The 23,697-nt window shown below is 39.4% G+C and overlaps 3 protein-coding genes across 3 annotated transcripts; 1 reads left to right on the top strand and 2 right to left on the bottom strand.

Annotated features, from left to right (window-relative positions):
• Window positions 1-3,812: 3,812 nt before the first annotated feature.
• LOC131007096 (rapid alkalinization factor 23-like) lies at window positions 3,813-4,467 on the top strand. Its single transcript, XM_057934251.1, has one exon. It carries the CDS (start codon window positions 3,985-3,987, stop codon window positions 4,315-4,317), a length of 333 nt encoding a protein of 110 aa, XP_057790234.1. The 5' UTR covers window positions 3,813-3,984; the 3' UTR covers window positions 4,318-4,467.
• Window positions 4,468-6,194: 1,727 nt separating this feature from the next.
• On the bottom strand, window positions 6,195-8,511 carry LOC131007097 (ubiquitin-conjugating enzyme E2 19-like). Its single transcript, XM_057934253.1, has 6 exons — window positions 8,163-8,511; window positions 7,123-7,150; window positions 6,807-7,034; window positions 6,665-6,728; window positions 6,517-6,576; window positions 6,195-6,415 (listed from the first exon to the last, which is right to left on the bottom strand). Exons 1-6 carry the CDS (start codon window positions 8,285-8,287, stop codon window positions 6,372-6,374), a joined length of 549 nt encoding a protein of 182 aa, XP_057790236.1. The 5' UTR covers window positions 8,288-8,511; the 3' UTR covers window positions 6,195-6,371.
• A 6,615-nt stretch (window positions 8,512-15,126) lies between these two features.
• Window positions 15,127-22,683, bottom strand: LOC131003110 (metalloendoproteinase 1-like). The gene is made up of 3 exons (XM_057929619.1): window positions 22,188-22,683; window positions 16,682-16,955; window positions 15,127-15,541 (listed from the first exon to the last, which is right to left on the bottom strand). Exons 1-3 carry the CDS (start codon window positions 22,681-22,683, stop codon window positions 15,127-15,129), a joined length of 1,185 nt encoding a protein of 394 aa, XP_057785602.1.
• Window positions 22,684-23,697: the final 1,014 nt, after the last annotated feature.

Genomic DNA, 23,697 nt, shown 5'->3' on the forward strand with positions numbered 1-23,697 from the left:
TTATTTTATTATTGTTTCGACATTGGGGGGCCGGGTAGACCTAGTATAGGTTTAGTAAATTAGGACCACTATGGTCACTATAGTTGCTGGTAGAGTCGAGCACTTGGTAGTTAGGATAGTGGGGTTATGCTATCGAAATTTTCTTAGATTAAAGTAATTTATTGTATTTGATTTATTTTTATTTTCAATTAGAATTTGCAAGAATGAGTGATAATCGATCGTGGATGTACGCGAGATACAATGATCGTGCTGCATTTGAAACGGGACTTGAGAGTTTCCTCGAGTTTGCGATAAATCAAACAGCGTATACAGGTGGAATTGGTAACATTAGGTGCCCGTGTAGGAAGTGTAAGAATAAAGTCTTTGCATCTGTACCTACAGTCAGAGAACATGTTACTAGGCGTGGATTTATCCACAATTACACGAACTGGTGTTATCAACGGGAAGCACCAGTGTATATGCCAGCAGAACATACTATAATGGATGAGGATGATGGGTCATACAGTAATTACCAAAGGATGGTGCATGATCATGCTGGACCTAGTAATTATCAAGATCCTCCAAATCTTGAGGAGCCGCCTAATCCTGATGCTCAACAAATTTATGACATGTTGAACGCAGCCGATAGTCCTCTATACCCAGACTGTGACACTTACTCACAGTTATCCTGGATGACACAGATGATGAGCATAAAGGTTGAAAATCACATGTTAGAGAGATGTTTTAATCAGATATCTGAGATGGTTGGCAATGTGTTTGTTTATGCTTGTTATTCATGTGCGATTAGAAACTTCCTGCAATTTACATAATGTCTATACTTATCTGAATCAATTTCTGTGACAGTCTTGTTATTTTATTTGATCACTGTATACAGGTAGTGTCTATACTTATTTGAATCAATTTGAAATAGGTACTATGTCTCATCGTAGAGGATTTTTTGGGTTTGGTAGTCGATCTTCTGGGCCTGAGTAGGAGCGACAGTCCTCCTCAGGCTCTGGACCGTACATTTCTGCGACTCCAGAGACTGGTTCCCCTCCACAGACCGCTGCTGCATCTGGGTCTAGAAGGCCCAAAGGCAAATCAGTGGCGCAGATTAGGGCCGATTGTGCTAGGCGCGACGGGAGGATCCTCTTTCAGAGGAATACTGCTGGGTAAGTATTTTTATTTAAATCATTATTTGTCTATATCAAGTAATTCTTTAAATTATTTTGATATATTGGTTCAGTAAGTTGATCGAGCCCCCGGGGATCTCCACCTGCTGCACGAACTCGTTTAAGAGGATTCCGAACCCAGGCGGGTACAAGTGGAAGATAACTTCGCCAACGGTGCAGGCGTTGTATTTTGAGGAATTCAAGGTAAATGAATTTCTACTATATATAAAGTTATCATTATATATTGTTGAAATGTTATATTAATTTAACCAATATATTCAACAGAAAGAGTTTGCTTGGAACCCTGAAGATGAGGCTGATGTGAAAAAAATGTGGTTAGACAAGGCCCGCAAAAGGTACAGTGACAACATGAGCGAGTATAAGAGACAGCTCAAAGAGAAGACCGAGGCAGGGGAGATGATGGAGACACCGCTGGGCATGTCCGACACCTTTTGGACGGGACTCAAGGCATACTGGGATCAAGATGAGGTTAAGGCCGTCTCTAGGCGCGCACGTGAGAACCGATACTCTGAGCCCGATGGAGTTGGTACAGGGATCAGTCGGCACGTTGGAGGGTCTCAGTCGAGTCATATTCAGCAGCAGAGTCTGGTTAGGAATTATCGATTAAGATATATATATTATATTATAAATATATATATATATATATATATATATATATATATATATTATATTACCTTATTTATCTTATATAAATGCATGAACAGCTCGTGGATGGTGAAGTCTCCCCAACTGCATCTAACTACAACACTTTCCTCCGCCTACACATGTACGCAGATGGAACTTTTGTGTCAGAAAAGGATACCAACCTTGATGTAAATGTTTAAGTTTGAACAAATATTAGTAATACATAGTAAAATGTATTTATTTTATAATAATTGTGTATTGTTATGTATGAATTAGGCGGAGATTCATCGCGTTGTTGCTGAGATAGGACGAGAGGACCGACTCGATGAGGTCTACTTGGAGCTCGTACGTCCCGGTAGGTCACGACTGTACGGCACTGGAAGTGCCGGTGTGAGCTAGTTTAGTAGGGGGTCTACTAACAGTACAGGCTCTTCCCAGATGTCTCAGCGGATGTATGAGACTCGGATCTCCACACTGGAGGAGCGTCTCCAAAGGGCTGAGGAGGATAGGGCGGCCCAAGAAGCAGCACGTGAGGCCGAACGAGCCGCACGTGAGGCCCTTGAGGAGCGGATGACATACTTCGAGGAGATACTGAGGCGGTCCGGTCAACTACCTTGAGCATCACTTCTATGTATCTATATCATGTTGAACTTTTTTTTTTGCTTTATGTTATGTTTCTGAACAAACACAATTACACTTGAACTTTGTTTAATATTTGTGTTTTGTTGAACAATTTAATTGTTTTATGTTTTCAAATCGTCCTATTTATTGTGAGTGAATTCAAGGTATGCAAATGAATTCAAAATACATTATAATTACAAAATGAAAATACTTATACTCTATAACGTAGATTGATAAAAAAAATTAATAACATATTGATTAATAAATAGATATATTGTTTCGACATAAAAATAAGGACATATATACAAATGAATTCAAAAATACATTAAAAATATCAAATTAAAATACTTATGATTAATAAACTATATTGATAAAAAAATAAAAAAAAATAAAAAATAAAAATTTATTTGCCATAAAAATACGGGCGGCACGAGACTGGTCCGTAATTAACAACATTACTTGGATATTATCTCCTCGTATTCAAATGTTATGAATATATGATATATATTGTATATTGAAATAACCTTTAAATGATTTAATAGGCAATAGATATATCAATTATACGAGTGTTCTCTACTGGGGACAATTCAAAAGGAACTTTAAGGTTAAGCGTGCTTGACTTAGAGCACAACTAAGATGGGTGACCCACTGGGAAGTTCGCCTAAGGTTTGAAATATTGTATAAATACAAAAATATTAGTGGAGATAAATAAATAAATAAATAAATAAAATAAATAATTATATAATTAAAATAATTATTTAATTACCGGCGGCATAATTAGCGGCGGCACGGGCCCGCCGGTAATCTCCCAACATCGACGACCATCGGTGTGGTGGTGGTGATCACCGGCGGCATCTCTATCGCCGCTGATTACCGGCGGCTGTGTGCCGCCGGTAATCAGCGGTGACGAGAACCGCCGGTAAATGTTCGGGAAACCACCTGAGTTTCCCGAGAAAATATACCGGCGGTAGGGCCGCCGCCAATCTCCGGCGGCTGAGCTTCGCCGCCGGCAATCTCATCTCCGACGAGATTATCTCTGCCGCCGGTAATGGAATCGCCGGCGGCCGCCCCTTTTTTACCGGCGGGAATTGCCGCCGGTAATCAGCTTTTTTTTTGTAGTGATAGAAGGCTAGAGTGTGAATGTGTTTTTCCTTTATTTGGGTGTAATAATTTTTTTTTTTTTTTAAAGTTGTTTAATTGGAAAGATGGGGGAAATTTTGAAATAAGTTGTGCATTTGCGTAGCAATTTGTTAGAAAAAATAATTGAATTTTGTTGTGGTAATAATTCATGTATGCAAAGCCAATTAGGGTAAAAGAGGTGGTGTGAGTATGAGAAACGGAGTGTACCGGAAAAGTCCTATATTTGCTCTAGTCCCCAATCCATGCCCATACCTAGGGAGCAAAAAGCGGGACCTAATTCATAAAATTCTTCTCCTCCATCCCCTCCTCCACTATGCATGTTTCATTTTCCTCCCCCATTACGGCGGAGCAAATATAAAAGCTGCCCAAGAAAAGCAAAAGGATCGGAGGAGAGGGAGCCATATTCATAGCCATCACCATCTAGTTAATGGCGTCGATGGCTTTGCGGATGGTGGGGTTGTTTGTTCTAATGCTCTCCGTGGCTGCGGTGGCGCATTCGGAGATGATGATATCGGAGCCCGACGGGCACGGGCTGGTGGAGGACGCCATCGACATGGACGAGCAGATGATGATGGAATCGGAGACGGCGAGGCGGCAGCTGGGGGGTGGCGGCTACATCAGCTACGGCGCCCTCATGCGGAACAAGATACCGTGCGATCAGAAGGGGCAGTCCTACTACAACTGCCGTCACCACGAGGTCGCCAACCCTTACAACCGCGGCTGCACCAGGGTTACCAACTGCGCCAGAAGCACCGTTTGATTATGCCTAATTTAATTGTTTATCTATGATGCTTGCTGCAGATCATCGATGTATTCATTTAGATCTTACTTCTTGTAATACACTCTCCCTCTCCACGCCACTAATTTACTCTTAGTTTCATATATAATATGTTACTATTCATATTCTCTTTCTACTTGGATTACGTTACGTACGTTGGGGAACATGTATGCATCAGTACAAGAAGAGTGATTTACATTGTCTTCCATTTCCACTATATATGTAGTTAGGCAGCGCCCAAAGCATATGCAACTCGAGATTTGTAATTCATGTTTTCTTTGAAGCAGTCAAAAGAAAATAGGTGTTGAATGGGTTGATTCAATATGGACTCAAGATCATTTAATGAAGCCCATTTGGAGATGGTGGATTCACGGCACAGGAATTGCCTCTTTAATGTTGCAACTTGCATGAGTGGATCCATCCTTGATGAATTATACTCCCTCCGTTTCATTAAAAAAAAAAAAGAAAAAAAAAAGAGACATTTGTAATGAGGTGATTAATTCTATTCATAGTCCCCATTTTACTCACCATAGCCCCTTAATTAAAATAATAATAATAAATAATTATAAATTTACCAATTTTTTCTATAATTTATAGCCCAAATTAAACCTAATAAATAAAATTCATCAAGTAGATGGGATCGTTAATGTTGTGAGGTGCGACCACCTGTGCAGAAGAAACACACTTGCAAGAGATGAGAAAGTAGATTTTGTTCTCAAGCACAAGCAGAATGACTATATATAATGCTTCATTTGCTGGTATAGAAAATGAAGATATATGTTGGACAAACAAGTTCACATCGAAGCGGTTTCATTGATGGTGAGATCATAGAAGAAAGATATACTAATAAAACAAAAATTGTGGAAGAAAAAGAATATCGTCAGATTCATGTGGCCTATTTTTACTGAAAAAAAATTAGTGTTGATAGATTGAAGTTAGAAGTAACCGATTTCTTGTGGCAGATGCTCAAAGTCATTCTAAGTTAAATTCAATTAGAACAGTGCATATCAGAAAAATTAAAAAGAATATTTCATTTCTTGTTGGAATGATGTCGTTTTTTTGCACAACACCTCGTTGTGTTTTGATCCACTCCCGAATTTGTGAAAAAGTTTTTATGCGAAACTAGGGTTCACTCAGAAGGTAAGGTGGAGGCGGCGCCGACAAAGAGGTGGGGGGGCGGTGCGGTCGTGGCACAGGCGCTGCCATAGTTTACTGCTGGTATGCTGGTGCCTACGGCAGAAGGTGGGAGACGAGTGCAGAGAGATGCATATTACACTAGAAACGAATGGGAGAGGTGAGGGTCAAAAATTAGGTTTATATATGAGCCTTAATTAATTTGTTAATGAACCCCTAAATTTAGCTAAAAATGGAAACATACTTATGTGGGACGACCCAAAAAGAAATACGCACTGTAAATAATGGAACGAAGGGAATATTAAAATACATCAATTACTACCAAAACAATGTGCTCTAATCCATTAATTTTAAAAAAAGTAAGTCTTGGGTGAGAGACCGATCTCACCCAACACGGATTTGACCCAACCCAACCCGACCCCCACCACATGACAAGAGAGGAGTGACCACGGGTGCAGGCGCAGAGATGAGGACGCAACGACGGGTGGCTGGTAGGACAGCAGAACGGGCATAGTGCAGGGGGCAATGCACCGGCTGAAAGGGGTATTGGCACGAGCACGGGGCACGGATGCGCTAGCTGAAAGGAGAGGCGGCACGAGCTTGAGGCTTGGGTGTACAGGAGTTTTTGCATATTAAAAATAGTGTGATATAGCTGTCTGTACTTAATAACTTGACGAAATCAATGCATTTTTACATCATCCACATGTATTATATAGACTGCAATATTTAGACATCTTTTTCAACAATTCACTGTAAAGTCTGAAAGGGTACATTGTTCTGCAACATTAAAAGAATTAAGCGAACTTAGCATATGAAAAAAATTAAGTAAACGTAACTTGGCAGTAAAACATTCAGTTTCAATCAATCCTAACAGCTAAACACCAATCCCCAACGAAAAACTTTCAAACCATTGGCTTATACAATTTCTCCACCATTTTCCTGTACTCTGCAACCCAAATGTTTAAAAAGAAAAGATTTAAATCAATAATATTATTGATAATATTTTTGGCAGTGGAAGCCAGTAAAAAAATATTTAAAGTGTCATACCTTCTTGGTTGCTCCAAAGCGCTGCTGCCTGGGTATTAAGTGGTGAACTTATGTTGGGCTCTAATTATTCACAAATTACTTGGTTAGCATCACAATGAATATGCATAAATAACTACAATAAAACCAATAAGCATTGTTCATAAATTACCTCCAAGCAAACTCTGGATCGACAGCAATATAGTTCTAACATCATAGGCCGATGACCATTTATCCTACAAAGATCAAACACAGTGAGATTCGGCTGATAATGACACGAGAAGGCAGCAAAGCTATTTGTGAGAAGTAGTAACCTGTAATATGTCCAAGCATATGTTCCCATAAACGTCGACGTTAGGATGGAAGCAAGATGTCTCGAATTTGACCTTGGGAGCCTTGAAAGGATACTCAGAGGGAAAGGACAGCGACAGCTTGTATTCTGTTCCTTCAAAGACGGTATCTTTGCTGCCACTGATTGTCCCTTTCCAGCAAAAAATGTTGTCTTCCTCAGGGAATGCGGATATCCCAGAATCACCTCCCATCTATAGCAGCGAGAATTAAAGTCAGCTAATGTGAATTCCTTACAAGGATCCGAACAATGGTGGCATCATACGATGCAAAGCTTCTTACCATTAGGGCCATTAGCTCGGATTGCAATCTGTTTCAACAACCAAATTTGAGACAGTTAGTCATTGGCATCATCAAAGAAGGCTCAGGATGATAAGCAGGTCAAATAGGTTACAAGTAAATGAGGATCGAACAAACTTAAAGGTAAAAATCGTGTAATACACTAAGAAAAAAGTGCAGCTTTCTATAATAAACAACTATCATAATCAATGTAATCAACTAGATAGTGCAAAACCTTCAACCACAAAACCAGATATTAGCATCAACGAAAAGCTGACTGCTTTTTCCAGTCTATAACGTCGAATTTGGGGCAATCCAAATACATAATTTTGGGGCAATCCAAATACATCAATGTAATCAACTAGATAGTGCAAAACCTTCAACCACAAAACCAGATATTAGCATCAACGAAAAGCTGACTGCTATTTCCAGTCTATAACGTCGAATTTGGGGCAATCCAAATACATAATTTTGATCTAACTCACAAATGAAATCTAGTAAAACTTTATTCTGGAAATGATGTTTTGATGTAAACAACAATCTACAAACTCATACACAGTTTTTTTTGGCCTCAGCTCTACCCATAAAAAATAACTTGTTCTTCAATGATGTGTAGTAATATCAATTGTGCTGCAATCAAATTAAATTTGGCATAAAATACTCTACCACATTATAATGTACTTATCTCAAACTGGATGTAATGTTCTTATCTCAAATATGAACCCATGTTCATCTACCCATATTAAGCCAGCTTAAATGATAATTCATTTAATTCCATTATATGCTATGTATTTAATATATTAAACTACAATATGTAATGAAGACGGGTAAATATCGAAGATCAAGCAAGAAAAAATCAACATGAATACACAACATTTTCCCCAATATTTTTTCCAGAGATTGAACTTTCAGAAAAGGGGATCATCGAACCCTAAAAATACAGCAAATCAATCATCCAAAACAGACGAATTCAAGACATCGGATTCACAAAATTGAATTAAACTAAAAAGGAAGAGTAATTAAGGTAACAATCTTAAGAGTACCTTTTCAAAACGGACTGAGTATCAACGGTTTTCGCGGTGGGAACAGTCTGCTTGGGCGGAGCGGCGGCGGCGACCGGGGTGTTAGGGTTGCTGTCTTGGTGGTGGGTGTTAGTAACACTGGCCATCGCGTCCTCTTTTCACCGTTTGATTTCAACAATAGAATTTCAAGAGAATGACGAATCGAGATTCAGAGTTCAAGATTCTGTGCAGATCGAAGAAGAAGAGACAGTTTAGAGTGAGAGATAAGGGATCTGTCAATTCTTCTTCCGCGATCGCAGAGAGAGAGAGAGAGAGAGAGATGATTAGAGAAGGGCAAATAGGCAGTGGGTTTATAAAAGAAAGTGTGTTGTCGATAATGATTCAAATTGAGTTTTTGAACGTTACATAAGGTATGCTTGTGTTTAACGGCTAGTTTTTCATTATTTTACTCTATTTGTTCAAAAAAAGAGAGAGAAAAAAATGTTTTTTGTTAATGTCAGATTCATTCACTTGTTCTAAAGTTTAGACCAAATTAATTAGGGCTAACACTTTAATGTAATCCCTTTCTTTTAACATGGTCTCACCTTCAATAAATTATCAATTAATTTTTTTTTAAATGATACACAAGTACTGGGGCGCTACAGAAAGAGATCTTATTCAAAATGAGGGGTCACCTCAACCTGTTTCATGCTGTGAAATGTCTAAATACAAAAACAAAAGAAAAAAAGATTTCTCAATAAATTGTTTTCATTTTTCTCATTTTCTTATTTATTTGTCTTCTTTGGCACTTGTTTTTCTAAAATTTGATAAAATATCTCGTCGTTACATTTTACTGTCCATTTTGTTTCATACTTTAAAAAAAAATCATTTGTTTTCTTTAATTTTAATTTTATATGATTTAATTTAATTTGTTGTTATTAACTAAGGTTTATTCCATGCAGTGGAGAACTTGATGGACATGAGACTCGGAATAAAAGAAATGGTTTCCATCTAGAAGAGGTAGATATAGATTCGACGTTGATGCACTATATGATACTCAGGCGAAGGCTTATGAGGTTAGTGTCGTTGTTCGTGACCATTTGTGAGTGTTATATAGTTGACTGCGACTAAAGCTACACAGCTCTTTTTAATGGAGATAATGGTCATGGTTGCTGGAATAACTTGGTGCATCAAATACAATATTGAGCTGATTGACATTTTTATCGATTCTATATTGGCCGCACGCATGGTGTGCCTGGAGGACGAGGGGCAGATCTTATCGGCCGATATATTGGACATTCTTCGCGTTGTTCGTTGGTCTATCCTTATTAGTGTCAATCATGTCTATAGAGAAGTGAATAGAGTTGTGCATTGTTTAGCACAGTTTGCGCATTTTTGCTTCACTTTTTCATTAAAAGAAGAAGTAGATTTCAAAAATACTAAGAATATATTGATTCATTAAATATACATTTATGATTTTATTTTTCATCGCTACATTAATTAAAAATCTATTTTCGATTTTTATATTTACCATGAATATAATAGTTTTTCAATTTTTTTATATTAATTACTATATAATATAAAATTTATTATATTTATTTAATTTTAATAATTTATTAATGTGAAATTCATCAATTATGTGCAATGCACACATTCTGCCCTATGCTAGAGCAAATACAGGTATCAAAAACCAAAAATCTGTGTTGCCATCTATTAGCATGTATATTATATATATAGACACACACACACGGGATAGAGGGAGTAGTCTCTTTTCCACGACTCTTTAATATACAACTATTTAATATTAAAAAATATTTTAAATCTAAATATATGACCTTTTTATTAAAATTCAATATGACAATATCCATCAATACATTTTTTTTTTTTGATAAACTAACAGTATTAAATAAAGAAATTTAAAAATTGCGTCACAGAAGACTCGAATCCAAGACCTTTGGCATTGGTCATTAACCCCTTACCGCTTGGCCAACACACACTATTTGATAAGGAATTAAAGGGTTTTTTTTTTTTTTTTTTACTCATTCCTTATTAAACCACTTGATAACTCTTAGATTATCTATTATAATCAATTCAACTGAAAATAAAAATCGCAGTAAGGAATTTGCTTTAGTCCTACTTCAAAAAGCTACGTACAAAGCTTCCATGTTACTAAGCGGATGACGTAGGAATACCGTAGTTCGAAATTATTAAATAACAGTATTGCCAAAGTTTGGGCCCAACGGAAAATGGCATTGTGCAATAAAATTCTCGATATATATCACACGACTATTCCTTTAAATATTGTAGGCTTACGTGAGATGTTAGCGTCGCTGAAATAAATACGGGAGATAGTTCGAAATATAAGTCAGTTCTGCACGCGTTAAATAGGAACCCCAAGTGAAAGAATGTGGTGAGAATAACCCCCAATATGTCGGTAAATTGAAAATCAATCACTTTAGCAATAGGTGGCTGGCATCAGTATTTCCTCGGTGATTGTAATTACCGACAAAAAATTAGATGCTACCAATGGAAAATTCTAGTATCTTGTAGTGTACTAGGTCTAAGGTAGAAAACCCTACCCTTATTTGACCAGAGTTTAACATTAAAGACAACGAAATCCGTTAGCGTGAAGATCTTGAAAATACGGTTTCAATTGACGTAACTGTTCAATGCTCTACACATGAATTAAGAAAAGACGGGTCATAACTTAGAGTTTTCTATAAATAAAATGTATCCTCATGGCTTACCCATGCATTATCAATTTTCATTTATTTTTGTATTCGCAATATTCACCAATTACATTATGTTTTTCATTGTTCTCTCTTGTTCTACATTCGATCACTCTTCAAAATCGTTTGATTTTATCACTGTGATTGTCGTTTTCATCGGTGATTCTCGCTTTCGATCGAGAATTCAACAAAAAAGCTTAGGCATAAGAGATTCTCTTAGAATCCTTCATATCTTTCGCTCTCTTTTCGACAAGTTCTTATGATTTCCCTCAAAAAAAAAAAAAAAAAACAAGTTCTTATGATTTTCTCTTAACATTTCATATTTATTTTGTTGTGGTTAAAATCTACTATAACAGTTAGAATGGTTTTCTTTTTAACCATTTATTTTGGTTGTGAATAAATTTAATTCTTGATATTATTTTCTCAAACTCATTTTTTTTTTTTTTTGAGAGTTCTGTTAGAAATGATGTGGGTTAATGGATATGTATGAGTAGGGTGATTCTATTCATAGCCCCATTTTACTCCTTGTAGCCCCTTCTTTAAAATACTAATAATAATTAATTAGAAATTGACTATTTTATCCTTTAATCCTTCACACTAATTGCGTATATTTGTGATCAATCGTCTTTCCCCAATAATCATCCTTCTTTCCCCAACTACGTTTTCTCATCCTTATTCAAATCCCCATTACAATTCCTCAATCTAAATCTTGTCCAATCATTACACTCTGGTACTTGAAATTAGAGTTTTGACTTTGTATGCCCAATTTGCGATCCTGTTAAAATTCTGATTACGGTTCCTAAAGGTGAGCATTTTTTATTTGTGATCAATTCTTTTTATTTCATTTCTAGAAATTCGCGCTTGATGATGGCTGATTTCTGTTTTGATTAGGAATTTTGTAGCCATTATCAAGTTTAACAATTCGATCGAAAAGAAAATATGTGAGTATTCTTGATGATAACAATTTAAAATTTTACTACTTTTTAAGTATATTAGAGTTGCAATATGCTTTGAGTTGATGTAATGATTATGTTGATTCAAATCCAAAGACTCCTTCTGTCATTCAAATCCATTGACTCAAGCACTGATTTCAACAAGGCACCATTGCGAGTCTAGCGACAAGTATTGAGATCAATCTGTGGCAGCTGGTCGGTGGTGCCATCGTTGGCGGTGGAAGGGCTCTGGGGCGGTGGTAAATGGGGGCTACAAACTAATACACGATATTAAGATAGTAAGAAAGAGTTGAAGTGATGAATTAATTTAAACTTTAATATAATTTGGAAGCTATAATATAGGGTAAAATAGTAATCTTTTAATTAATTATTAATAATATTTTAAAAATGGGCTGTAAGGAGTAAAATGAGAGCTATGAATAGAATCACTCGTATGAGTAATTGCCTATATTAAGTTTGAGACGAATTTATTCGAAGCCCAAAATGCGGATTGAGCCCACAAGGCCGAATTTAATCTCCTGCAGACATGAAGGGCATGAATTAATAGTTAGGATTAATTAATTTAATGTAAGGGTATATAATTTTAAAAAAAATAGTCATAAATATTAATTATGGTTAGTTATTATTATTTTAATTCCATAAATAAATTAGTGAAATTAATAGCGGCACAATTTTTTTTTTTTTTGGGGGGATAAATTAATAGCGGGGCACAGTTTGTTGTACAACTTAGTCTCTTTGTTGGAAGGCTTCTTTTCTCTTTTGACTAGAAGGTATTACACTACAAGAAAACGCGGCTCTAATGATCGAATTTTCGATCGTTAAAACTTCGAAAACGGTCGTTAATTGTATTAACGATCGAATTAACGATCGTTTTCGGTGGTTGTTGTTCGCTTCATCGTTTCGGGTTTCAACGACCGTTTTTTTTTTATCGTTAAATTTAACGATCGAATTTTTATTTTTTACGATCGAATTTTTGGTCGTTAAAAAGGAAAAAAAAAATAAAAAAAAATATTTTTTATTTATTTTTTAATAACAATCGAATTTTTTTTTTATTTTTAACAATCGAATTTTCGGTCGTTAAAAATAAATAAATAAAATATTTTTTTTTCAATTTTTTTTTATCAATCTATCTCCGTATTAATTCCACAAGTATTTTGGTATTTCTAAGGTATTTTGACCTTAATTGCATATGATTTGACGAACTTTCCAGTGGGTCACCCATCTTAGTACGATTAAATTGGAAGTTCCTTTCGAGTAGTCACCAATACATAACACACGTATTATTGATATAACTAACACCTATTAAATTATTAAAACTCTATTTCAATATACAATATCATTCATTTATAACTTTAGAATATGTCGAGGTGTTATATATCTAAGACTTGTCGTGCCGGCGAAAATGTATTGTATTAATAATGACTAGCAAATATATATATATATATATATATATATAGGCTATAAACACTTCTTAAAATGTATAATATGAACTAGTTAATATGTATGAATTCTATGTAGAATACATTTGAATTTTCTGTGTAAATGTAGTAAACTAAATAAGAAAATAATTTTTTTAGAACACTTTAAGAAAAATTAATTTAAAAAAACTAAAAAAAAATAAAAATAATATTAACGACCGAATTTGGTCTTTAAAAAAATATACTCCCTCCGTCCATGATTCAATGCCCTGTTTGGCCTTTAAAAAGTGTCCACAAATGAATGCCCTGTTTTGCTTTTTGTACCCTTTTACCCTCCTTCTTTATTTAAAATTGCTACCCTTTGTCATTCATTACCCCACCCATTTTTTAAAAACAGTTAATTAAAACTTGATTAACACCTAATTATATTACTCTCTCCCTATTTTAAGTATTCTACCTTATCCTTTATTCTCTTCATTCTTTCGAACCCAGCGCCGTGGTTGCTGCCGGAATCCGTAGCGGCGCGCCTCCCTCTCTCTGGATCGGAGTCGATTGTGCCTGAAACTGAAACTGGGGCTTACGATTTGTGTGCAGTGCCATGGTTGCTCCCTCTCACCGGATCGGAGTCGTTGCCACCGGAATCCGAAGCGGCGCCATGGATGCTGCCGGGAACCGAGACAGCCTCCCTCCCTCGCTCTGAATCGGAGCAGATTTTGCCTTCTTACGAAGGCGGACCATGGTTGCTACCAGAAACTGAGCCGACGCCCCTCTCTCTCTCTGAATCGCCGGAAGCTCTCTCTGAAATATCGGAATACGATTCCGATTGCTTCCATCTCTCTGAACAAATCAGAAGAGAGAAGGAAAAGGCCAAGCGAATTGCAGCCCTCCGAGAATCTTTCAGACGCGATCGGAAGAGGCACAGTGAATCGCCGAGATCAGAGAGTCTTTCAGACGCGATCGGGAAGAGGCCGAGCGATTAAGGTGATTTCGTTATGTGATGTTGTTTTCTTTGGTAGGGATTGGCTGGTGATGCCTTGTTATTCTATGTTGTTGTGCTTTGGTGGGGATTGGTTGGTGATGCCTTCTTATCTGTGTATCTATGATGTGTAATTGTTGTGCCAATTTGTGTATCTTTGCCGTATGTGTGTTTGCTGTCGTATGTTTGTTTGCTGCCGAATGTGTGTTTGTTGCCGAATATGTGTTTGCCGTATTGGTGTTGTCTTTGGTGGGGATTTGCTGCCGAATGTCTGTTTGTGGTGCCAATTGAAATAAGGCAACAAATGTATCTCAATTAAAAAAGGGTTAATTGCATCAAAATACCTGACCTTTTTCCAAAATTTGGTTTTTTGACAATCTTTTTAATTGTTGCAAAAATTTCAACGAGCTTTCAATTTATTGCAATGTCCATCCGGGGAAAATTTCCGGCCAAATTAAATCTGATGTGGCAGCCGGAATGCCAATGTGGCATCAGAAATGCCAAATCACACCCCTTTCCCCCTCCCACGTCACCCCCACGTCGCCCTCTCTCTCTCTCTCTTCCCCCTCCCCTTCTTCCCCCTGCGCAGACCCCTCCTCCTCCTCCACCCCGGCGCCGCCGCATCTTTTCCAGCCGGCGAACCCTCTCCCTCCTCCATCGCCACTTCCTCCAGCCGGCGAACAAGCGAGAAAGATCTCGATCCTCTACAAATCCTGCAAATTGCTGCAAATTGATTCCCCAACAAATTGATCCTCTACAAATCCTCTAGCCAGAATCCTGCAAATTGATTCCCCAACAAATCCTCCATCCTCTACAAATCCTCGCCGCTACAAATCTTCGAAGAGAGAGAATGACGTGGGTTTCAACCACCGCCGAGCCCATCGCCGTCGCCGCTCGTATTTCAAGCGGCGGCGCCGCCCTCTGCAAATCCTAGCTTCCAAAATTTAACATCCTTATGGCTGGGGATATTTCAACCACCGCCTGAGAAAGAGGGTGAGAGCCGAGGGAACTCCACGCGGTTGTGGCGATGAATCTGGGCGGATCTTTCAACCACCGCTTGCGGAGCTTCTCCATTTTGTGGCAGCACTGGACGGAGGTCTTGGGCGGGAGGGCGGGGCACCGCGACGCCACGTCGTCGGCGACCTCCTGCCAGTGGTTGCCACGGAGGTTGCCGCAGTGGAGGGAGTACCACTTGTCCTTGTAGGCGTCGATGAGGGCGACAGTCTCCTCGGGGCTCCAGCACGGCGGAGGGAGGCTAGCGTGGCGGTGGGGATGTCGTCGGGGGAGGATGGGGAGATGATCGTAGCCATGGTGGGGGATGAGATCCGGGGGAATTAAGGGGGAACTGGGAAGGAGGATGGAGAAGAGAGAGAGAAGGTGACATGGGAGGAGGAGGGGGGAAGAGAGAGAGAGAGAGGGCGACGTGGAGGGTGACGTGGGAGGGGGAGGGGGTGTGATTTGGCATTTCTGATGCCACGTTGGCATTCCGGCTGCCACATCAGATTTAATTTGGCCAAAAATTTTCCCCGGACGGACATTGCAATTAATTGAAAGCTCGTTGAAATTTTTGCAACAATTAAAAAGATTGTCAAAAAACCAAATTTTGGAAAAAGGTCAGGTATTTTGATGCAATTAACCCATTAAAAAAATGAGGAAATATAAATGGCAGAAAAATTTAGCCAAAAAAACGAAATTTAAGGCAAAATGGGGCCAAAAAAATGAAATTTAATAAACTGAAAATTTTAAATTAAAAAAATAAATCCAAATGGTGCTAAAAATAAATTCATAAATTAAAAACACTCTTTTAATACAAAATTAGTTAAAGTTATCTAATCTCTTAATCAATACCCTTATACTTTATCCACATAACATTTTTCAGCTTTTCTTAGACTCCGTGTCCACACCCAAATGGAGCACTGAATCATGGACGGAGGGAGTATTTTTTTAAATTAAAAAATTTTAAAAAAATTAAAATTTAAAAATATATATATTAACGATCGAATTTTCATCGTTATAAAATAAAAAAATATTAACGACCGAATTTGTGGTCGTTAAAAAAAATAAAAAAAAAATATTAAAAATATAATCAACGGCCCAAATTTCGGTCGTTAAAAAAATTTAAAAACACAAAAAAAAAATCAATCGTGAAACGGTCGTAAATCGGTCGTTAAGGCCACTAATTTAACGACCGAAATTTTCGATTGTTAAATTCAGTCGTTATACGCGTATTTTCTTGTAGTGATTACTATAAAAAATTATCTTTTAAAATGAATATAATGTTTCTTTCCCTTAAAAAATTAGTCAAACATAATAAATTATCTGACAGAGCATCCATAAAATTCAACTTATTGAAAAAAAAAAGTTGGAAGACCTTAGAACACATTGCCACGAGAAAACATTTGCACATTCCTCACGATACATTACGTCAAATTTTATTTGTGGTTAAATAGTTTGGATGTCCATTATAGTAAATTAGGATGAGTACAAAGCCCTAATTCCATCAATATCATCTTTGCCCAAAACCTTTCTGAACCCATTCCCAACTTGAGGGAACATCACCGCACCACCATCTTGGCTATGGCCGAGCCCAAGCACATGCCCCAGCTCATGCAGTCCCACCGTCTGCAAATCAAACGCCCCTCCCACCACCCCATTCACCCACCTCTCGTCCCCATCGAAGTGCAGTCTCCCGTCGGTAGGGGCGTAGGCGTGGGCCAGTATCCCGCCGCTGCCGTCGAAGGCCGACCCGTCGCCGTGGTGTTGGGAAAAGTGGTGAATAAATATTCACGAGTGTCCAAATAAATGACACTTGCACAGCGGAACCAGGATAATTCTTTTCCCTCTTGCTGGATTACAAAATGGGATCCAAACCAAGAAAAATATTTGGTGCAAAATATAAGAAAATATGAGACAAGAATTTTTACGTGGAAAACCCAAATTGGGAAAAACCACGAGACCGTAGTCTAGAAATCTTCCACTATGTATATAGTAGGCTTACAAAAAATTCTCCCTACACAAAATAGGGGAAACACAAATCTCAAGTTTAATAACTTGGAAAACACAAGAGGACTGAGCTACTATTTTAAGAGAGATGAAAAATCCTATAATTTTTCCTCACAATTTTCTTCTCTCAAAATGCACTCACCAAACTCTCTCTTGTTTTGCCTCACTTTTCTCTCGCACTCTGCACTTCTACATTTGCCGAATACATAGCTCTATTTATAGGAAAGTTGAGCTGTTGTTTGTTGAAGTTTGCTGCTTTGCTCTTCCAATTTGGTGGGCTGCAGCAAATTGTTGAAGAAGACTGCAAATGTCAAAAGTTGATTCACATTTGTCAAAAGTGGGGTCCACATGATGTGGAAAGCTCAACAATTCTCCCCCTCCACGTCATGTGGAGATTCAACTAGACCTGCTTCACGTTTGCAGATCTCAAACTTATCTCGGGGTAAGGACTTGGTAAACATATCTGCACCATTCTCATCGGTGTGGATCTTCTCGAGCTGCATTAGTTTTCTTTCAAGTACATCTCGAATCCAGTGATATCTCACATCAATATGTTTCGTTCTTGAGTGAAAACTCGAATTCTTACTCAAGTGAATTGCGCTTTGACTGTCGCAGTAAAGCACATACTTCTCTTGCTTCAAGCCCAACTCTTGTAGAAACTTCTTCAACCACAACACCTCTTTGCAAGCTTCCGTCACAGCAATGTACTCAGCTTCCGTTGTGGATAATGCCACGCATTTTTGAAGTTTCGATTGCCACGAGATAGCTCCCCCTTGCAAGTCTCATCAGGTATCCAGATGTGGATTTCCTGGAATCTATGTCACCAGCCATGTCTGCATCCACATATCCTTCAAGTAGAATATGGTTATCACCAAACTTCAGACAAAGTTTAGAAGTACCTCTCAGATACCGAAATATCCATTTCACTGCTGTCCAATGCTCTTTTCCTGGGTTTGAGAGAAATCGACTTACCACACCAACTGCGTGAGCGACGTCAGGTCTAGTGCATATCATAGCATACATTAGACTCCCCACCGCAGAAGCATATGGAATCTTTTGCAGTTCTTTCTTTTCTGTCTCACTTGTCGGGCATTGTGCTGAGCTTAGCTTCATATGACCCGCAAGTGGAGTGGCGACTGGCTTCGACTTGCTCATTCTAAATCTTTCAAGAACTTTCTCAATATATTGTTCTTGAGATAACCAGAGCTTCTTGCTCTTCCTGTCCCTGAAGATCTTCATTCCAAGGATCTGCTTAGCTGCGCCTAAGTCTTTCATCGCAAAAGACTTGCTTAGCTCTTTCTTCAGCTTATCAATTTTGCTGGCATCATGGCCTACAATTAGCATGTCGTCAACGTAGACTGACAATATGATAAAATCACCTCCTGTGAACTTCTTGAAGAAAACACAGTGATCTGAGGTGGTCTTGTTGTAGCCATGGGTTGACATGAAGGACTCAAACTTCATGTACCATAGTCTGGGAGCTTGTTTCAGGCCGTACAAGCTCTTCTTCAACCTGCATACAAGGTTCTCTTTTCCTTTGACTTTGAAACCTTCAGGCTGGTCCATGTAGATTTCTTTGTCTAAATCTCCATGTAGAAATGCAGTCTTCACATCAAGTTGCTCGATCTCCAGGTCCAAACTGGCAGCAATCGCGAGCACCACTCTGATTGAAGACATCTTCACCACTGGTGAGAAAATCTCTTCAAAATCAACACCCTTTTTCTGATTGAAACCCTTCACAACCAGTCTCGCCTTGTACCTTGGTTGTGAGCTATTCTCCTCAGCCTTTAATCGGTAGACCCACTTGTTTTTCAGCGATCTCTTGCCGGCTGGCAACTTCACTAAGTCATAGGTGTGATTTTCAACTAAGGAGTTCATCTCCTCCTTCATGGCTTCTAACCACTTCTCCTTTTGGTCATGCGCCATGGCTTCTACAAAACTCTGTGGCTCTCCTCCATCAGTGAGCATTACATACTCATGTGGGCTATATCTGGTAGAAGGTTGTCTTTCTCTGGTAGACCTTCTGACTGGAGGGACATCATCTTGTACAGGTGGAGTCTGATCGTCACCTGCTTCATCATCAACTGGATCACCATGCTCCGGTTGGGTATCTCCCCCGTAATTCTGGAGTGTCGGTGAAGGAACTGGATCTAAGTTGACAGGAACTTCTGAATTAGATTCAGGCTTTTCCTTCGCATCATCAGGAACTTGATCTTCAAGGAATACAACATCCCTGCTTCTGATGACTTTCCTGTTAACTGGGTCCCATAATCTATAACCAAACTCTTCATGAGCGTATCCCAAGAAGATACATGGTTTGGTTTTATCATCAAGCTTGGATCTCTCATCTTTTGGAATGTGAACAAAAGCCCTGCAGCCAAACACTCTCAAATGTTTGTAAGACACGTCTTTCCCTGACCAAACTCTATCTGGAATGTCACCACCCAGAGGAGTTGATGGAGAAAGGTTGATCAAGTCAACTGCGGTCCTCATAGCTTCACCCCAAAAGGATTTTGGCAGTTTGGAGTGCGACAGCATGCATTTGATTCTCTCACAAATTGTTCTGTTCATCCTTTCTGCCACGCCATTGTGTTGAGGGGTCTTTGGGACGCTTTTCTCAAGCTTGATACCATGGTTCCTGCAGTGTTGCTCAAACGGGCCTTGGTACTCACCGCCGTTGTCTGCACGAACACACTTCAGTTTCCTTCCCGTTTGTCTCTCGACTTTTGCTTGAAAATTCTTAAAGACCTCCAACGTTTGGTCTTTGGTTTTCAAAGCAAAACACCAGACTTTCCTCGAAAAATCGTCAATGAAAGTGACGAAATATAGTGCGCCACCAAGAGTTCTGTCTTTCATGTAGCACAAATCTGTGTGCACCAAATCAAGAGGTTGAGCTCTTCTTGAGGGAGAGAAGCTCTTGAATGCAACTCTGTGTTGTTTTCCGGCCAAACAATCAACACAGGTTTCCAAGTGCATTCCTTTAACCTCAGGGATGAGGCTTCTTCTAGCCAAGATCTCCAGACCTTTCTGGCTCAGATGCCCAAGCCTCTTATGCCATATCTCAATGGAGGAATTTTTGACGACTGCATTCACCTCTCCATTGGACAACGTTGCATGCATCATGTAGAGAGAATTTTGCTTTCTACCCTTTGCTGCAATTAGAGAGCCTTTGATTAGCTTCCATTTTCCTTCGCCGAAATGGTTGATGTAACCATCATCGTCGAGCTTGCCAGTGGAAATAATATTGAGTCTGATATCAGGAACATGTCGGACATCTTTTAAGATAAGCTTACATCCAGTGTTAGTAAGCAGGACAATGTCTCCTATACCAGCAACTTCTGTCACACCATGATTGGCCATTCTGACTTTGCCAAAGCTGCCACCGGTGTAGGATGCAAACATATCACGATGTGGTGAAATGTGATATGATGCACCCGAATCAACGATCCAGTCTGTTTGTTGGCATGACGAACTCACAAGAGCATCATCGCAAACTACGACAACATCGCCATCAGTTGCAACTGCTGTTGTGTCTTTCTCAGCATTTTCATTATTTCCACGCGCTTGATCTCTTTTCTTCTTTCTGCAGTCTCTCTCATAGTGGTTTGGACCACCGCAATAATGGCATTTGAAGTCTTTTCTGGGTTTAGACTTCCCCCTGGATTTATCTCTCGAGTATTGAGAGCCTTTACTTTTACTTCTCCCTCGATCTCCGTTTTCAGCAATCATCGCCTTTGTCTCAGAAGAACGTTCTTGATCTTTTCTTCTGGATTCTTCATTAAGAAGACAATCTTTGACCATCTGCAAGGTCAGTGCTCCACCTGGAGCCGAGTTGCTGATTGACACTACAAGAGTGTCCCAACTGTCCGGCAACGAACTGAGTAGCAATAAAGCTACGACTTCATCATCAAGAGAAATCTTCATGTTGGTGGATTGGTTGATAAGACCCTGGTATGCATTGAGGTGCTCCGTCATGTTGGCACCCTCCGCATATCGCAAGCGAACGATTTTTCTGATGATGGAAGCTTTGTTTAAAGCATTTTTCCTTTCAAACATAGCTTCCATTTTCTTCCAAAGAACGTCAGCTTTTTCCTCATTAGCAAAATGATGAAAAATACTGTGTTCAATGAAGCGCCGGACGTAACCAACTGTTTTTCTGTGCATGATGACCCATTCATCATCACTCATATCCTTTGGTTTGGCATCATCTCCATGTAAGGGCAAATAGAGATCCTTACAATAGAGAAGATCCAACATGCTTGGCTTCCAAATTGAGTAATTTGATCCGTTCAATTTGAACATACCACCAAGCGACGACGATTCCTCCATTTTTAATCCGCCTCAGAACCAAGGTGGCTCTGATACCACTTGTTGGGAAAAGTGGTGAATAAATATTCACGAGTGTCCAAATAAATGACACTTGCACAGCGGAACCAGGATAATTCTTTTCCCTCTTGCTGGATTACAAAATGGGATCCAAACCAAGAAAAATATTTGGTGCAAAATATAAGAAAATATGAGACAAGAATTTTTACGTGGAAAACCCAAATTGGGAAAAACCACGAGACCGTAGTCTAGAAATCTTCCACTATGTATATAGTAGGCTTACAAAAAATTCTCCCTACACAAAATAGGGGAAACACAAATCTCAAGTTTAATAACTTGGAAAACACAAGAGGACTGAGCTACTATTTTAAGAGAGATGAAAAATCCTATAATTTTTCCTCACAATTTTCTTCTCTCAAAATGCACTCACCAAACTCTCTCTTGTTTTACCTCACTTTTCTCTCGCACTCTGCACTTCTACATTTGCCGAATACATAGCTCTATTTATAGGAAAGTTGAGCTGTTGTTTGTTGAAGTTTGCTGCTTTGCTCTTCCAATTTGGTGGGCTGCAGCAAATTGTTGAAGAAGACTGCAAATGTCAAAAGTTGATTCACATTTGTCAAAAGTGGGGTCCACATGATGTGGAAAGCTCAACACGTGGTCCCTCGACTGGAAGCTGATCTTGATGTCGGCGGCGCTGTAGTCCTTGGTGTACTTGAATTTCAAGGGCGAGACGCTGGCCCATATATTGGTGGCGTCGAGGATGGCCTTGTGGGCGTCGGCTCGGGTCCCCGGTGGGAAGGAGTAGGTGAGGTTTCTCCGCCCGGCCGGCCACTTGGGCTGGCCGGGGAAGAAGGTGTAGTGGGCTGTGGTGTTGGGAGGGGAGACATCGCGGACGCCGCAGCGCGGCTTCCCCATGTGGGCGAGGGTGGCGGCGTCGAGGGCGCCGGTGGGTGGGAGGCTGAAGAAGGATTGGTAGTCTGTTACAGCTTGTTGGAGAGCGCCGTCGAAGAGATCATCGTGTGGTGGTGGTGAAGAGGAGGAGGGTTTATGAATGGTGGTGAGGTATCCGAGGCGGGAGAGGTGATTCTTGAGTTTGGAGAGGCCTTCGGTTAGGTTTCCTTTTTGGGTTCCGAGCAAGGGTTGGAGGAAATCCATGGCGGAATAATGGTGGTGTGGAGATGCAAGAGATGAGCTGCAGAGAAGGAGGAATAGAAGAGTGCAAGAGAGCAAGTGTGGAAACTTGGTTTCCATCATCATGTTTGTGTTTTCTGATGAAATTGAATATGTGAGAATGTGTGTGCATGTGTCACAAATATAAAAACCCTATTTATAGAGAGAGGTATGTCGATACAGGTAATTATGAAAACTATCCACTTTGTTATTGTAAAGACAAAAAAATTTAGTTGTCATTGTTTAAAAATATATGTAGTCATTTTTTATCTATATACAAACTTACTCTTGGGGTGTGTTTGTTTTTTATCCCACTAAATGCAGAGATAATATAATAAGGTATAAACTTATCATTTAACACTACAAAAAAATAAGGGATTACCGGCGGCATTTACCGCCGGTAAAAAAGGGACGGCCGCGGGCGATTCCATTACCGGCGGCCCTCTGCCGCCGGTAATATTAATCTCGTCGGAGATGTGATTGCCGGCGGCGAAGCTCAGCCGCCGGAGATTGGCGGCGGCTCTACCGCCGGTATATTTTCTCGGGAAACTCAGGTGGTTTCCCGAACATTTACCGGCGGTTCTCGCCGCCGCTGATTACCGGCGGCTATGTGCCGCCGGTAATCAGCGGCGGTAGAGATGTCGCCGGTGATCACCACCACCACACCGATGGTCGTCGATGTTGGGAGATTACCGGCAGGCCCGTGCCGCCGCTAATTACCGGCGGCAATATGCCGTCGGTAATTAAATAATTATTTTAATTATATAATTATTTATTTTATTTATTTATTTTATTTATTTATTTTATTTATTTATCTCCACTAATATTTTCGTATTTATACAATATTTCAAACCTTAGGCGAACTTTCCAGTGGGTCACCCATCTTAGTTGTGCTCTAAGTCAAGCACGCTTAACCTTGAAGTTCCTTTTGAATTGTCCCCAGTAGAGAACACTCGTATAATTGATATATCTATTGCCTATTAAATCATTTAAAGGCTA

The sequence above is a fragment of the Salvia miltiorrhiza genome, chromosome 1, assembly GCF_028751815.1.
Source record: "Salvia miltiorrhiza cultivar Shanhuang (shh) chromosome 1, IMPLAD_Smil_shh, whole genome shotgun sequence".
NCBI classification, from domain to species: Eukaryota; Viridiplantae; Streptophyta; class Magnoliopsida; order Lamiales; family Lamiaceae; genus Salvia; species Salvia miltiorrhiza.

Coding starts and splice junctions, on each gene's coding strand:
- LOC131007096 (XM_057934251.1), top strand. CDS start 3,985: ATGGCGTCGATGGCTTTGCGGATGGTGGGGTTGTTTGTTCTAATGCTC.
- LOC131003110 (XM_057929619.1), bottom strand. CDS start 22,683: ATGGATTTCCTCCAACCCTTGCTCGGAACCCAAAAAGGAAACCTAACC. Junction 16,956..22,187: donor GATCAGCTTCCAGTCGAGGG/ACCACGTGTTGA, acceptor ACTTTTCCCAAC/ACCACGGCGACGGGTCGGCC. Junction 15,542..16,681: donor ATTGATGGAATTAGGGCTTT/GTACTCATCCTA, acceptor CCTCCTTCCCAG/TTCCCCCTTAATTCCCCCGG.
- LOC131007097 (XM_057934253.1), bottom strand. CDS start 8,287: ATGGCCAGTGTTACTAACACCCACCACCAAGACAGCAACCCTAACACC. Junction 6,729..6,806: donor TATGCTTGGACATATTACAG/GTTACTACTTCT, acceptor TGATCTTTGTAG/GATAAATGGTCATCGGCCTA. Junction 6,416..6,516: donor GCTTTGGAGCAACCAAGAAG/GTATGACACTTT, acceptor TTTGGGTTGCAG/AGTACAGGAAAATGGTGGAG.